This window comes from Protobothrops mucrosquamatus, unplaced genomic scaffold (assembly GCF_001527695.2).
Source record: "Protobothrops mucrosquamatus isolate PMUCROS unplaced genomic scaffold, P.Mucros_1.0 scaffold_299, whole genome shotgun sequence".
NCBI lineage: Eukaryota > Metazoa > Chordata > Lepidosauria > Squamata > Viperidae > Protobothrops > Protobothrops mucrosquamatus.
In genome coordinates this window covers 279707-294927 of record NW_015386375.1, presented here as the reverse complement: position 1 = coordinate 294927, position 15221 = coordinate 279707, and the positions used below count along the sequence as shown (strand labels likewise).

At 39.1% G+C, this 15221-nt stretch overlaps 1 protein-coding gene across 1 annotated transcript in view; it reads right to left on the bottom strand.

The window, feature by feature from the left end:
* Positions 1-177: 177 nt before the first annotated feature.
* VAPB (VAMP associated protein B and C) overlaps positions 178-15221 on the bottom strand; it is a 53918-nt gene continuing 38874 nt past the window's right edge. The window contains exons 3-6 of the mRNA XM_015832081.1: positions 8094-8197; positions 6944-7024; positions 4536-4709; positions 178-2576 (exon numbers count right to left, since the gene is read on the bottom strand). Coding sequence (XP_015687567.1) covers positions 2418-2576; positions 4536-4709; positions 6944-7024; positions 8094-8197 — 518 coding nt within the window. The 3' untranslated portion in view covers positions 178-2417. The remainder of the gene's footprint in view (positions 2577-4535; positions 4710-6943; positions 7025-8093; positions 8198-15221) is intronic.

The following is a 15221-nucleotide window of genomic DNA, read 5'->3' as shown; positions in this document are numbered from 1 at the left end:
AATTCCAGAATGCTCCCTGAATTTCATAGTCCTCCATTAAAGTACACCTCAAATTATTTCATGATAAATATTAGACAACAAAATAAAGCTAAAGAAATTGGAATCAAAACCGGATGGTTAATTACAACCTTTCTCTTTGCAAAATAAAACTGGAAGTAATCAGACAGTACCAAAATGTATTAATTTGGGGTAGATTTATTTGATTTTTTAAAGATACTACATAGTCAAACAGGATTGGTCTTTTTTTTTTAACAGCATAGAACTAATTCCTACTAATTTTTTCCCCTACATAGACTTATTTTATATACAAAAACAGTTTTTTGACCGCTGTCTTCCCCAATGTTTAGATGATCAAAACTGAGAATTATGTGGTGCCCTAAGTGTTGGGCGGCAGAAGAATTCTTCACCACTACAGCAATATAAAGGAAAAATTAGTCCCATTCATCAACTCTGAACAGGTGCCTTTTTCTTTCTTTCTTTTTGTAACCGTTTATAGCAGTAGTCAAATTTCCATGACAATGAAGAAAACATGAGATGAAATACATTAAATAAGTTAAATATGCATACACATCGGGATATAAGAGTTTAACTTGGCGGCATGAACCAACAGCAATGGTAGCTTGGTCCCCTTTTAGAAGAACAAGGCATTGATCCTTATTCTATATAATCTGACATGCAGTTAACTGCCCAGCATTTTCAACCTCGCAGTGGTGGGATTACATCTGCTTCTTCTAAGCCTTTCATGGTTTCTTGGTAAATTCACCAAACAAGACTTACCAATGCTGTGTGTCCAAACATGTCCTTCTACAGACAGAACAGTTAGGTGGCCCGGAATCAGGAAGTCTACCGATAGGCAATTGTCCCCAGATCCTTGGCTTTTTCAGCACCGTTGCACCACTGCCTCCCCATATGCCACACTAATAAAAATTCAGCTACTGAATCAGCTGACAGGCACGAAGAGGATGCATATGGTTTCACTTTCTATCTGGGCCGCTGAGAAGAAAGCAGCAAAAGCTAAGTTATATTAGTGAAGGGCACGCATAAAACAAGCCTTGTTATCTCCAGAGGATCGCCCATTGTTCTTGGGTTCAGGATGGAGACTGATTTGAAAGAGCTTCAAAATCGGGATCAATGAAAACAAATGCCAAATTACTTAAAGGGACGGAAGGCTTGCGCACACCTAATGTTGTGTATGGTTAAGGCCCATGAAAATTTGCTATGGCTGCAAATACTGAAGAGGCAAGGATCTCTGGAGGATGGGACAAACAGGATGCAAAATTTAAAAAAAGAAGAGAGATTAGAAGGCAGAAGTATATGGTCCCCATTAACACTCACATCTGGATCAGAAAACAGATGGTCAAAAGGAATTTAACTGATCAGATTAACTGCAAGAGAGGAAGGGTGGGGTTCTAAGTGCAATAGCCCCATATAATGCTCCCTCTTACTGCAAAGCCAGTCTGAATAAGTGCCACTCCCCCAATTCAGCTTGGAGCACTTTAGCGCAACATATTGTCTGAAGAAGACCAGGAATTGGGTACCCTACATTTTCAAACCCACAGTAAACTATTTTATTTCCTTCCCTACTACTAAAAAGAACTGTAAGTGTGCAACTGAGCCCCTCCATTTCCATTTCTCCTGATTCCCACTCCCAGACATAGTTAAAACATCCAAAAGCTTTTGGTGATGCCCAAGCTATACACAGACTGGCAGGAACCAAGTGCAGCAGTGTTGTCAATTCAGAAGTCCCGATTCCATTCCTGGCCCATGAATCTGTCCTGAGTCGTCCTCTCTTCCTTTTCTTTGTTCTACTCCACCACAACTGCACAGGATGACGTAGGAGCTAGAGAAAGACGGCCATGCTTATATAGTTCATAATGGAATCAACACCTGATTAATGAGATACACTGCTGAGATTTGGAGACCAGACCAGACCCATTGGGCAGAACCATTAGATTTATGGAGGAGGCAGGATGGGTTAGGTATATTTTACAGAAAACCATCCACCTTGGCAACTTAAGCCAACTTCTAAAGAACAAAACAGATCAGCTCCTTCAAAGGACGGGCATTTATTTCTCCAAAGGGGAGAACTCTAGGAATAGATTTCAAAGTCCAAGAAATGCTTAAGGTACTTTTTTTTTTTTTTAAAAAATGCACTTTCATAGTGTTAAATACATGATTCCTTCCTCTCGTCTCACAATCAAGATAATTCCTTCTCTCTTCTGCTTATTCTGTATACAGTTTAAACGTTCTAGTAGATTATGTTATGCTAATGTTATTTTGTGCAGGGGTAAAAATTTTAAAAGGCAAGACCTGTGAGATGTCATACACTTTTTTTTTAAAACATTTGTTACGAATAAATTTAATCCAATGATATGGCAAATCCATCAATTTGATTTACAGCTCTCTGCATGCTGCCTCTACAAGGCGATTTTCCCTATAATTACGCCAACAATAAAGAACAAAACCACCAGCGCAAGTAGTCTTGTGCTGAGACCCTCCTCCTTCACAGCGGTGGCGGAAGCATAGCTTGGATGGTTTGATTGGGGTGCCTTCCTCATCCTCAGTCCATCTTCTTCCTGTTGCAAAGTTAATTTGAAGTTTCTTTTTTAAAACAATAAAAATAATTGTGCTTTGAAGTTTATTCTTATTTAGGTTAAGATGTCAATCAATGCCTGCCCAACATCCTATGCGGCTCTCCCAATATCAAATCTTTTGTGCTTCGGTCTTTTAAACACATTTTTAAAAACTTATAAAAAGCAGTAAGAAAGCAACTTGCAATTTGGGGGTGTCTGAAATGTAGCCTGACTCACCCTCTGCTGGCTGGCTAACTGCCTCACTCATCCCAAAGGAGACTGAATTCCTGATGCACTGAAATATGTGCAAAACAGACTGAGATCAAGAGTTCCTTTACTAAACAGAAGAAACTGGTGACTTATTTGGGGGGAAAAAAGGAAATGACTGGAATCACCAGGAAAGGAACTGAAACTGTCAAGGTAACACTCTTATATAGATATATGGCTAGTATTAATTGGGAGTTCTGTGTAGGGTAGCAGTTGCTTCCTTGTAAGAAGAATATTATACAGGTAGAAAAGATGTATAAAAGGCCTAGCAAAATGATTCAAGGGCTACAGTTGCATTCACACAAGGGTAACACTTTAGCTTTCAACATGGGAAGGTAGCTTTCAACATGGGAAGGGGAGACCCACGAGAAGCACATGCAATCAGGCAGCGAAGTGAAAACGTAGAGAAGGCAAGGATCTTCTCCCTTTCTTGTAGAACTTGAAACAGAAAGGTTTAAGACCAATGGAAGGAAATACACACAGGACATTAAGAATGGAAATTGCTATCAGCAGTCCTAAGATTGGCATCCAATATAAATAATTTTAAAAGAAGACTGGACTAGCTGTTAATACCTACTGAATGTGATGGCAGTTTCCTACCTTTTGAATTATTGGCCACAGACCCTCAGTACTGGCTGCTAGGAAATTCCAGTGAAAAGGATCTCTTGCCCTATGTCCTAGGTTTGTAAGCTTCCACAATCATCTCGTTGGCCACTGGGTGATCCAGAATGCTGGGCTAGTTGGGCTTAGGGCTCAACCCCCACAGGGCTGTTCCATGTCCATAACTGTGGCATTTTGGTTGGTCATCAGGGATTTAATAGGTATGGCTTCTGAGCTTATACAGAATTTTACTCATTATGTTGCAGAGTGCAACCATTTGGGAAGGATGGAGCTCTACACTCCTGGTGCACTGCCTGTTCCTTCATGGGGCTTCATCCGATGCTTTTATTATTTAAGCCTTATACACAAACTCTTGAATTAGGGGATGACCTGTATGGATTTACAAATGGTTGTCCCTCAAGTCTGTTTTTCCAAGCAAAACTTCAACCATACCAGATATAACCAAAGTTGCTAAATCTGCAACAGAATTTTAATAGGGAATAGTTTAATCCCCATTTTTTTAAAACACTGTCACAAATTTTTAAACTAAAAGATTATGTTGCTTTTATCTGCATAGCCATAAAAAGTGAAGGGAATACATTTAAGTATCACTGTTTTCATTTACTCAGTTTCTCTTCTGTTCAACAGAACTGTTGTTAGATCAATTCAAAATCCTACTCATTTGGTTGGCTCAGCACACTTGTCCTTAATTAACTCAAGAAAAATAGTAGATCATTTTCACACAGCAGGCTGAACCATAAGCTAACCACGTGGAGTGGGTCATTCACCAAAAAGGTGGTTGGGCAAGGTGTGGCTCAGCATCAAGTGAACAAAACCAGTGTAGCTTCTTAATTTCTGATTTAATATGAAGACTGTGATTTATTTAAAAAGGGGGGGGGTGTTTTGGAACTCTGAACAAATCAATCATTATAGATTATTATACAAACTGTGATTAAAAACAATGAATGAATTGTGAAGAATAAATAATGCCATGTTATGTCCATGTATAGTCCAGCTGTTAAGTTTTGGGAAAAAACTCATCTCTGGGTGTTTCCAAATCTCTTGACTACATAGGCAACAGATGAATAAGTTTACCTTAAATTGTTTATTCTCCTCTCGTAACCTTTGAACTTCTAACTGCAGTCTCTTACATTCGTCCATTACTTTCTTCAATTCACTGTCATCTGAAGAACTTAATGATTTTGACATTACAGAAGATTCTGTCTTTAATGCAACTGGGGATATAATTTTATTTATTTCTATATCATGCTGTTGAGAGAATGGGGAAAAAAGAGTTATTTAATGGCAATTAATAATTATTCTATCTATTGTAATTTTAGCATGCAGAGGGGGCCTAACAAAATAATTAAAGAACAGGCCATACAAAATCAATGCTACAATAATATTTAGTATTACAGTTCCAACTGAAGTTCTAAAAAATCTTAGCAAAGCCCAAGATAGAAAACCAAGAAAGGTGAGTGGACCACCTTGAAACAGCCTAATTAGAAAGCTGTTTTTGCATCCTGGAAACTGTACCTAAATGCCAGTGGTCTGGTGTGAAGAGTTTCCCCCAATAAATTCATGCACACAGAGTTCCGCAAGAAGAGATGTTTTCTTATATACCTTTGGCCTAGCCCAGGGGTAGGCAACCTTGGCTCTTTTATGACTCGTGGACTTCAACTCCCAGAATTCCTGAGCCAGCCATTATATGATTCTGCTATATCATTCTGAAAAAGTAGCCAGGAATATACCAGAAGCCAATAAAGCTATGTGTCCTGGTAGGCATGTTGGGAGTTATAGTTAAACAACATCAGAGAAGACTCAAAGTCTTCCCAACCATACTTAGAACTTACTGTGGATGTAACCGTTGTCTAGCAATGTTTTAAAGCAGGGGTCCCTAACCCCTGGTCCATGGACCGGTACTGGGCCGCGGCATGCCAGTAACCGGGTCGCACAAATAAGCAAAGCCCCATCAGTGAGATGCAGGCAGCACGCAAAACCACGCTCTGCGGAAAAATCTCTCTCCACATAACCAATCCCTGATGCCCAAAAGGTTGGGGATCTCTGTTTTAAAAGACTGGTAGTTCCGAAAACATTTGCCTTAAAATGTTTGGTAAATTAAAATACTTTTTGCCATTTCTCATTGCTGCCTCAAACTCATGGTTGGGCTTAAGTTATTAGCCTATAAAACAAGTCATTCCTTTCAGAGTTATGGGGAGTTGTTTTTGAATGGGCCATCACTCACAAGTGGAGCGGCTGTTTTTTTGGAATCAAATTCTAATGTTGACAGAAGCCAAGATATTTTGCTCCGGTGTTTCCCAAGGGCAGGAGAAGCACCAAAGGAAGGGCCACTGTTCAGAACAGCTCTGAGCCGGTGCTCTCTAGTCACCCACCCACTCCTCCATAAAATCTCTAGTGTGACCTATAGTACTATTCTTCCTCAATGAAACTAGGTTACATTTTGACATACTGAAACAGATAATGGAAACTAAAATGTTGCTGTTACTTGCTGTAAGCCATTAAGTTATAAAAGTTTAAATTTATGCAAGTCATTGTTTTGTCATTCAATGTTTAGAGAGATCAGAAAAAAGAAAGCAATCAATGTTTCTCTTTTTTTCCTATGCCAGCCTTCTCAACTGTTATCCTCCAAACGTGCTGGAATTGTAGTTCCAAGACTGCTGGCTAGGAGTTTCTGGAGACGTATTCCTAAATCCAATTAGAAAAAGGTCTACACAGAATCAGTTTCCATCTCTGCACGATTTTGTACTTTTATATTCAGGATAAGGGAAGCCTGAACATTAATTCAATGTAGTTTTCCAGGTATGCACTATTCTAAAAATGTAAGGCAGAGATTGCAATATATACAGCCCTACCTTACAGTTTTGAAAGCTATGAGCGCATATACGCTATGATTCCATCCAAATGGAGAGATTAGACTGTGATACTGGGAGAACACCAGTCTTTTTAAAAAAATAATGCTGAAAATTAAGGATCTGTTCCCAATTTGTATATTAAAAAAGTTTCTACATCCTTCTTTAATCCAAAAGCATTTACAAACTGCAGCTGGCAAACACCAGAATAAAGGGATACGGTCTTTTTTAATGTGGTCTTCTCCAACCTCCTGTTTCAGTTGAGGTTCTAATTCCCAGTTAGTCTGCCCAAAAGTAATTATATTCCAATTTATCTGAAGGGTTCCAGGCTGAATTCCTTAAAGTCAAAATACTGAAACTGTATTTTGAACAGATGCCTTGCTTCTTTCTATTCTTACTACTAGAAACTCTTTACTACCGTGAGAATTAATCATGTATATTTTAGGAATCAAAATCCAATGAAGGAAAACAAACAAATGGTGATTGTTTTGTTTTCTTATTTTGAGCAATTATGAATATTGAGACCATGGAAATTGCAGCTAAATCCTAAATCAAAAACTTTTAATTGCGTTACCATTTCTTTCTCACTTTTTTTTTAAAAAAAAAAATCACATAAAAATTAAAGCGACTCACAGGTTTATCATTTTCTGCTGGCAGCTCAAACACACATTTAAGTTTAGAATCCATGAGTTCTTCTGGTTTTGCTTCTTTCCACTACAGCACAAATAGAAGTAACAAAGTTATTAAAAAAACATTTGGGTTTATATTAAACTATTTATACTATTGATGAGACTATAACCCACTGAGTGGCTCTTTGATTGCACTGAGTAAATAAATACATCTGGAAGATAGATTTTTTTCTCCCTCATAGCTACAGATTTTATGTTTTTGTTTAGAAGTGAGCATCACCAATGTCCCTCAGTATTCTCCAAATGGAATGCAATATTTTATTTCATAGACAGTTTGAATATTTGTGATGGTGTATGTTTATTATATTATTTTTCCTTCAACCTCAGAAAGGATACTTATTTGCCTGACCCTCTGAGCCAAATTATACACAGGTGGTCCTCATTTAACAATCACTCATTCAGTGACAGTCTGAACTTATGATGGTGCTGAATAACTGGTACTTGCGACCGATAATTTGTACTTGTTTTGGTCATAGTGTCCTGCAGTAGTCATTTGCAACTTTCTTTGCTGGGATCCTACTAATGTCAATGGGGAAGCTGGCAGAGGATCAAATATTACAAACATGTAACATCCTCATTTAATGATCTATGGTGATTTCTTTAACAGCAGTAAATGGAAATGGCTGGAAGTTCTACTGCTAAGCGGCGCAGTCATGGGATGTGACATTTTATGACTGTGACACTTACCAATAGAAATTCCAGGCAAAATTATTAACGAGGACTGCCTATGTTGGAATAAATAGGCATAAAGTCAGGTAGGCTCTGAGAATGTATAAGAGGACAGTCACCAAACATTCTGTCTGGGGCGGCAGATAGAAAACCACTCTGTTTCCTAACTTTAACGCTGGATAGATGGGAAGGGAGAATGCAAGCAATATCAGGGAATCCAACCATTTCATCAGCATTCAGTTTGGAAGGAGACTGAAGATTGTTTGGCAGCTGAATGGCTATTGAAACTTGTCTGTGTAATTCAACTGGATCATTTGCCTGCCTATAAACATGGGATGCACATGTTGTTTAATATGCTTCAGAAAACGGCTAATCACAAACTTTTAAAGAGAAAAGATGTTTATTAAAAAGCTTCTAATACTCACTACTGCTTCCATGTCTGAAGTATCAGGCGGTGCAAACATCGACTGGACCATGAACTTATGTTTACTTTTCTCATTAGGATCATAATCAAAAGGTTGTAGCATCACTGAAAGAGAAATCATTGCTGCATCAGGACACTTGCACAGTTATTGTTGCTGGCCCAGCATAGTTATTGTCTTTCCTGGAAAGCTGAGAAAAATCTTATGTACCAAAATGATTTCCCAAATGGATCACTATATCAATGCTTTGTTATTCTCCCAACTCTCTTAGCTTTGCTAGCATTGTAAGCCAGTCAGGGCAGTGTAACATGGTACACCTACTACTTGCCCACTAAAATAGATGATTCAGCAGATGTAGCACAACTGAGTCATGCAAAGCAATGATGCAGCACAGAACTGGATATAATGCAATCAGACCTAAGGATACTGCATGCCTTACCAAACTCCTAGGCATTTCCAAAAAGTACATCCCAAAAGCATCTCAAATTGCTATGGACTTGATCTATTGTCTTACACACAATACTGTGGTAGATTCTTCAATACAAATACAGTACATCTAGTAAATGAACAGCGTGTAACAATGATCTGGAAATTTCAGAAGATTTTATACCATATATGTTAATAGTTTTCTAATTTAATATTTGTTAAATTTTCTCAAAGATCTCAAGGAAACACACACAAATCATTTCTTTGTCTAATCTTTCTGCAAACCATCCTGTGAGATAGGCTGGGCTGAGAGAAGGAAAAAGAAGCTGACTGAGAGACTGACAACATAGCCTAAGAGAAGCTGTGGCCCAAATTCACCCTATGTGTTTCTATAACTGATGGTGCCCATAAGCCTGTGGCTCCCTAGTTTCCTAATCGTAGCTAGTTCTAACCGTAAAGAACATGTGTGACTGAGGACTGATCTGTTAGGTTCTTGGTGTTCCCCGAACTTGTTTTTTCCCCTCCTCCAGACATTTCATAAGCAGGATAAGTAACATCATCAATGTACTGGTAATGAAATATCAGCAGGAAAGCAGCCAAGCTCAGAGAATATCAAGAATTCAACACCCGAAGTAGTAAATATTGTTTTAGACAGCTAATTTAGAGAACAATTAGTGGATAAACTTTCTTGAAAGATTTTGTTCCAAAATATTTCATTCTTAGATCATATTATACTGTAGAACAGGAATTTCTACACATCCTAGGTCACGAGAAGAACTCCTTAGATAAGGAGCTATATAAAACACAGACAGCTTTAGGTTTGCTTGTTCATTTACCAAAGCTTATATGCTAATCCAATTACGCAGTATTTTGAGCAGCCACCATTCTCCAATTCAGTAACTCAATTGAAACATAAAACAAGTTAATTATATCAAAGCACCTAGAAACAGTCTCCAGTAACAAACATACACTGACAAATTCCTGAAGTACGAGAAAATAAACTTGAATCAAAGATGGCCATACATGAGTGATCATGAAAAAGTTTCCCTCCTGATCAGGAATGGTTGCAACTGTGTAGATATAATTGTGCATATGCCCCCTCCCCCTGCCAATATTTGCTCTTCAAGGAGCTATGAATCCAGGAAGACCTAAAATTATGAACCGGTTCTGCACAGGGGAGTCTGCTTCTGAACCCACAGCTGCTCTGTCTTATTAAACTGAAATTGAGTTTGCACTTCCTACCTTAACAACATGCATATAGCAGCATCCAATATTTGGATGACATAGAAAGCTTTGAAAGAAATCTAAAGGGAAGATACTGGTTAGGTTGCTGGCTGTGGAATTCTGGGAGTTGAAGTCCACATGCCTTAAAATTGTCAAGGTTGGGAAACACTGATCTATAAGGCCCTATTTGACACAGGATCATGTTTTCAGGACCGCCTCCTCCCATATGAGGTGTCTCACAAGCTCTAACACAGTGTTTCTCAACCTTGACAATTTTAAGGCATGTGGACTTCAACTCCCAGAATTCCACAGCCAGCAATGCTGGCTGTGGAATTCTGGGAGTTGAAGTCCACATGCCTTAAAATTGTCAAGGTTGAGAAACACTGCACAGGATATAGATACTCTGGGGTCCTTTCTTGAAGCAATGCCATCTGATGGGACATAAAGACGCCATGTCTTTTCGCTTGTGGCACTTGCCATTAAGATGTGCCCCCACACTTTTGGACATTTAGAAAGGTATGAAAAAACCTGGTGGGTTTTGGGGTATTGGGTCACTGGATGGCTGGAATTCTTATTAGGAAGAGGACATCCCAATCATGTACTATTGCTGTTATTTTTTTCCAATATTTCTTTTTAATATGCCTGACAGCTTGCTTTTACTCTTTTTAGTATCTAACCTTTCAATATTTAATAGAATTGCAACTGTCCATAAATTGATTTTTTTTTTAAAATACCTGCATCATCCTGTATTGTAATCTCAGCTTTTAAAATAAACTACAACTGAGAAAGTCATGCACTGAATTGGTGAAAGAAAAAACTTGGAAAGTCTGAAAATTTATCAACAGAACCAGAACTCTTACTAGAAGCTTACAATTTTGTTACATCGAAGGAACATGCAGTAATGCTGCTATAAACAGCAAAGAGAATTCATCATAAAAGTTGTAAACAGCATCTGCCTGTTCTCCTTACTGGAGGTACAAATAGACTCTGTTGCCAGGAAAAAAGACAACTTTCACACACATGAAAAATCAGCTGATTTTTTTCAGCTATGAGTCAGTTAAAATGTTTAAAAACACAATGTGTCCAATCTTACTTGTTTAAAGATATAAACATTAAAGTAACTTCTCTCAATCGAGGTTCTGTGAAAAGCTGCTAATGGTGCCATAAGAGATTGTACAAACAGTCCTCGACTTATGAACATATCTGACCCCAAAATTTCCATTGCCAAGCAACACAATTGTTAAGTTCAGTTCTGCCCATTTTACGATCCTTCTTGCCACAGTTAAGTGAATCACTGCACTTAATACATGGATGGTAAGTGAATCAGGATTCCCCATTGACTTTGCTTGACAGAAGGTTGAAAAAGATGATCACGTGACCCTGGGATACTGCGATCGTCATAAATACATACTGGTTGCTAAGCATCCAAATTTAGATCATATGACCGTGAAGATACTAGAATGGTTGTAAGTGTGAAAAATGGTAATAGGTCACTTTTATCAGTGCTGTTGTAACTTTGAACAATCACTAAACAAATGGTTGTAAGTTGAGGACTACCTGTAATTAAAAAAAAAGAAACTAGATTTTTTAAAAGAACTTTGTGCACTGCGTAATGCTACCACTCGCCATGTTGGGAATTTTTACTTGGCCTCCACAATGAGGACCAACATTTCTGTTTCTAAGGCAGGCAGTTGTTAAGTGAATTACACCTGATTTTATGACCTTTTTGCCATGGTTATTAAACGAATCGCTGCACTTGATTCAGATCATGTGGTCATGAAGCAAATCTGGCTTTCCCCATTTGTCTGTCAGAAGCCAGCTGAGAAGGTTGCAAATGGCGACCACATGATCCCGGGATACTGCAAGTAGGTAGACCAATTCCACAGGAAAGCTACAACGACTTTTATTGAAATTGGCTATAATAGCAAAATCAATCTGATTGTGTTACAATAGTAATAGTGGATTAAAAATGCCAAATCCAGTCTAAACTTCTGGCTGACTATCCAATTTATAAGACTTGTATGTCATCTGACTCTCTAGGTACCTCACAAAAACCAAAAACATAAAAAATAAAGATAAAAGATGCCAGGTGTGATGAATGAGAGGTCTCTATTCTCATCCTTGCTGAATGTCTGAGAAGAGCTCTTCTTCCTTTTTTACAATTCAGTGAATTCGGGAGGCCGCTGTCTGAGCTACTTCCAAATGTTAAAAAAAATGTTTGTCAGTTTTGCTTAGATATCTATTTTTGCATATTTCTGTCAAGATAAACTTACACTGGGTTTTAGTGTTTATGTGTTCCAAAATACAGATAGGTTCATCTTTGGGGTATATGAGGGTGAAATTCCCCTTTTTTCCCCCCAATGAAGGAACAGAAAGATAACAGTTTCTGTTCCTATCTTGGACCGCAAAATTAAATTACTGCTAATAATGAAAGAAATATTGCAAAGGCCTACTTCGGTGTGGGCAGAAAGGGGAGAAGGGAAGAGAGAAGAACTAGATAAGAAGTTTGCAGGGCAGAGAAAGTTTTGAAGAGTGCAGATATTTCTATAAACTCATAATCAACTTAATATGGAACTCAGCTTTTTACCATTGCAACCTGAGCCCAGACTTCTATGCTGAATGAACCTGAGACCTACTATCAACTTTACAGGTTTGGAAAACACCAGTGGTGACTCATATCGTCTGTGATTTTATAGCAATCCCCAGGGACACCTCCAAGGCTGCAAGGCTCACTTGCACCTACTGTATGCTCTGGAAGTTTCACTGTGGTCATTTTAGCAATGTTGCAGTCAAAGCTCAAGGCCCAGAATGTAGCTTGACAGCTAGAGCAAGAGGTGGCCTCTGCCACAATGCTTGTGAATACGGTAATTTCCCTTGGCTAAAATTTCCTAGCTTAGAGTAGAGGATAAATACTCGATTAAAGAACAGATTTTGAAAATATTTTTAAATGTTCTTGTTAAATATTCCAAAACAACTAACCCTTAAGTAAAGGTAAACTCAAATTCTGAACAAATCCAACTGATTAACAGTAGAAAGAATAAAACAAGCGAAAATTTCAAAGTAAGTAAAATCCATAGCTGCCTCTATTCAATAAAGAATTTTGGTCTCAGTCAAAGCACAAAGCATTTTTTTCCTTTCCTTGTTCAATCATGTCTGATTCTCAGAGACTGTCTGGACAAATCCCTGTAGTTTTCTTAGCAAAATTGTTTAAGAAGTGGTTGCCATTGCTTCCTTCCTAGGGTTGAGACAGAGTAACTGGCTCAAGGTCACCCACCTAATGCAAGAATATTGAGTGAACACTGAAAGTTGAACAAGAGTAAATATCTATTCTCTAAGTGGGACTGGCCGGTTGACACCATGAACCGAACTCTTCCATTCCGTAATATGTTCTTATACATACTAGTTGTGTTCTGTTTTTCTTTGGCACCCCAAACTTCTGACCAAACCCTCTCTTTTAGGTATTTGTGAATTGATCACATACTTCCTCTTAGGCTTGATCTTCCCTTCTGTTAACCTCTCTTCCTGTGATGGAAATCCTAATAAATCCACTATAGCTGAAGCCAAACTGACCTTCTGCCCAGTCTCTGCCATTCTTTGTCAATGCTTGAGACTGCAGGACCCCACCCTTCCCTGCCAGTGCATTAGGGGAAAATGAGAAGAGATGATTATAGGAACAACAGCATAGTAAAATACTGTGAAAGGAGAAAAATAGCTGAGTTAAGCAGTTCTGTGATGAATCACAAGAACAGGCAAGGAAATGCTGATGAGGCCATACAGAACACACTAGCCATTTCTTAAAAAGTGAAGTCTGTACTACACAAGGAACTTCAGAATACTGAAGATAGAAATTCCTTCTTTAGCAAATGGCATTTTATTAAGGAAAACTTCACTGTTTCATTGCACATTGAATAGATGTGCTTAACTATAATATCCAAATACCAAGCTACCATAGTTCCTGTCTGTGGTGACTACGGATACCCAGAATGCTATCCCTATTACAGATGGACCTCAAGCTCTTTGTTAATAGATGAGGTTGTGTAAAATTCTTAAAATCAGGGAACAGGTTACCATAATCAAGTGCCCTTTGCTCCTTAATGCTCACCAGGAGTTTTAAGATAATAATTTTCCCACTAAGCTTAAATCTTATATAATTATGGTTGTAATGATACAAATTGCAGTTAGAAAACCAATAGAAGAGAATATTTATAGCTCAGGGTTGAACTCTGGGATCCTTGATGCTCACCAAGATTGATCGTTTTCTTACAGACATTTCATTACCAAACTAGGTAACATCATCAGTGCAGGTTAGAAAAACTGGCCAGAATTTCCACTTTAATTCTAAATCTCAAGTCATTGTCTCACATCATTCCCTCCCACTAAGCAATTAGCAACAGTATAAATACAAAAAAGTTCACTTAAAGCAATTCACTGCACAAGTGCTCTGGATATCTCTTTAGGAATAGTCCCTTTAGAGCAGGGTGTCAAACTGAATTTCATTGAGGGCTGCATCAGCATTGCGGTTGCCCTCGGGGTGTGTATGTGTGGCCAGGGTGGGTGCAGCCTACTGGGTGGGCGTGGATGGAGTGGGTGTGGCCTACTGGGTGGGCATGGCCAGCTCTACATCGTTCACGTCAAGGGTGCCTGTGGGGGCCTGGGCAAGAGTGTGACAGATCTGAGGGTCTCTGGCAGAAGGGGGTGGGACCAGGGCAAGCGCCAAGGCATGGTCCATTTCTTCATTCCTCACAAAGGGTGACACCTCCCCAGCATGCACCCAGGGGGCAGGGCCAACACGGTAGGGGCTGGTTCCTCGCTGTTTCTAGACGGCCTTGTGGAGCTAAGACTGAATGCGTTTCAACATAGATGGCCACCACAAAATTGTACATTGGCTCCCGGCCAGCCTGGGCCAGGGCCAAGGCAGCGGGGGCCATTCCCTCACTGTTTCCAGGATGGCTTTGCGTGCCACATGAAACCATTTCGCGGGCTGCATCCGGCCCCCGGGCCTTGTGTTTGACATGTCTGCTTTAGAGGGGAAAAAAAGCTGTTTAGCAGTTGGCCTCTTTTAATATCTATGAAACGGATACCATGTTCTGTATTATTATGACAAGCCCTTGAGACACTGGTAACATAGTTATCTGGGACATTTCTGTCCTAAATCTAGGGAAGATGGATTTAGGACGTAGGGAGATAAGAAGACATTCCTGGTAATTTATGAAATCTCACCCTCCTTGAATTTCGTCAAGGCCAAACATTGGCCACCCTTTCCTATCAGGTTGTTAAAATAAAGAAGGGGCGTTGGTCTTACCTGAACGCCTTTTCTCAGTACGGAGACGGAGACTCCACCAATGGGTTTTCTTTGTCTGCCTGCTCTTGAGACCAAGTATCCAAAACTTGTCACGCCCCCTCCTACTGGTAATCCAGTCTTAACGAGGGCGAAGCGTTTGAAGATTGACGAGGCGTTGGCTCTCAGCACCCTAACACAAA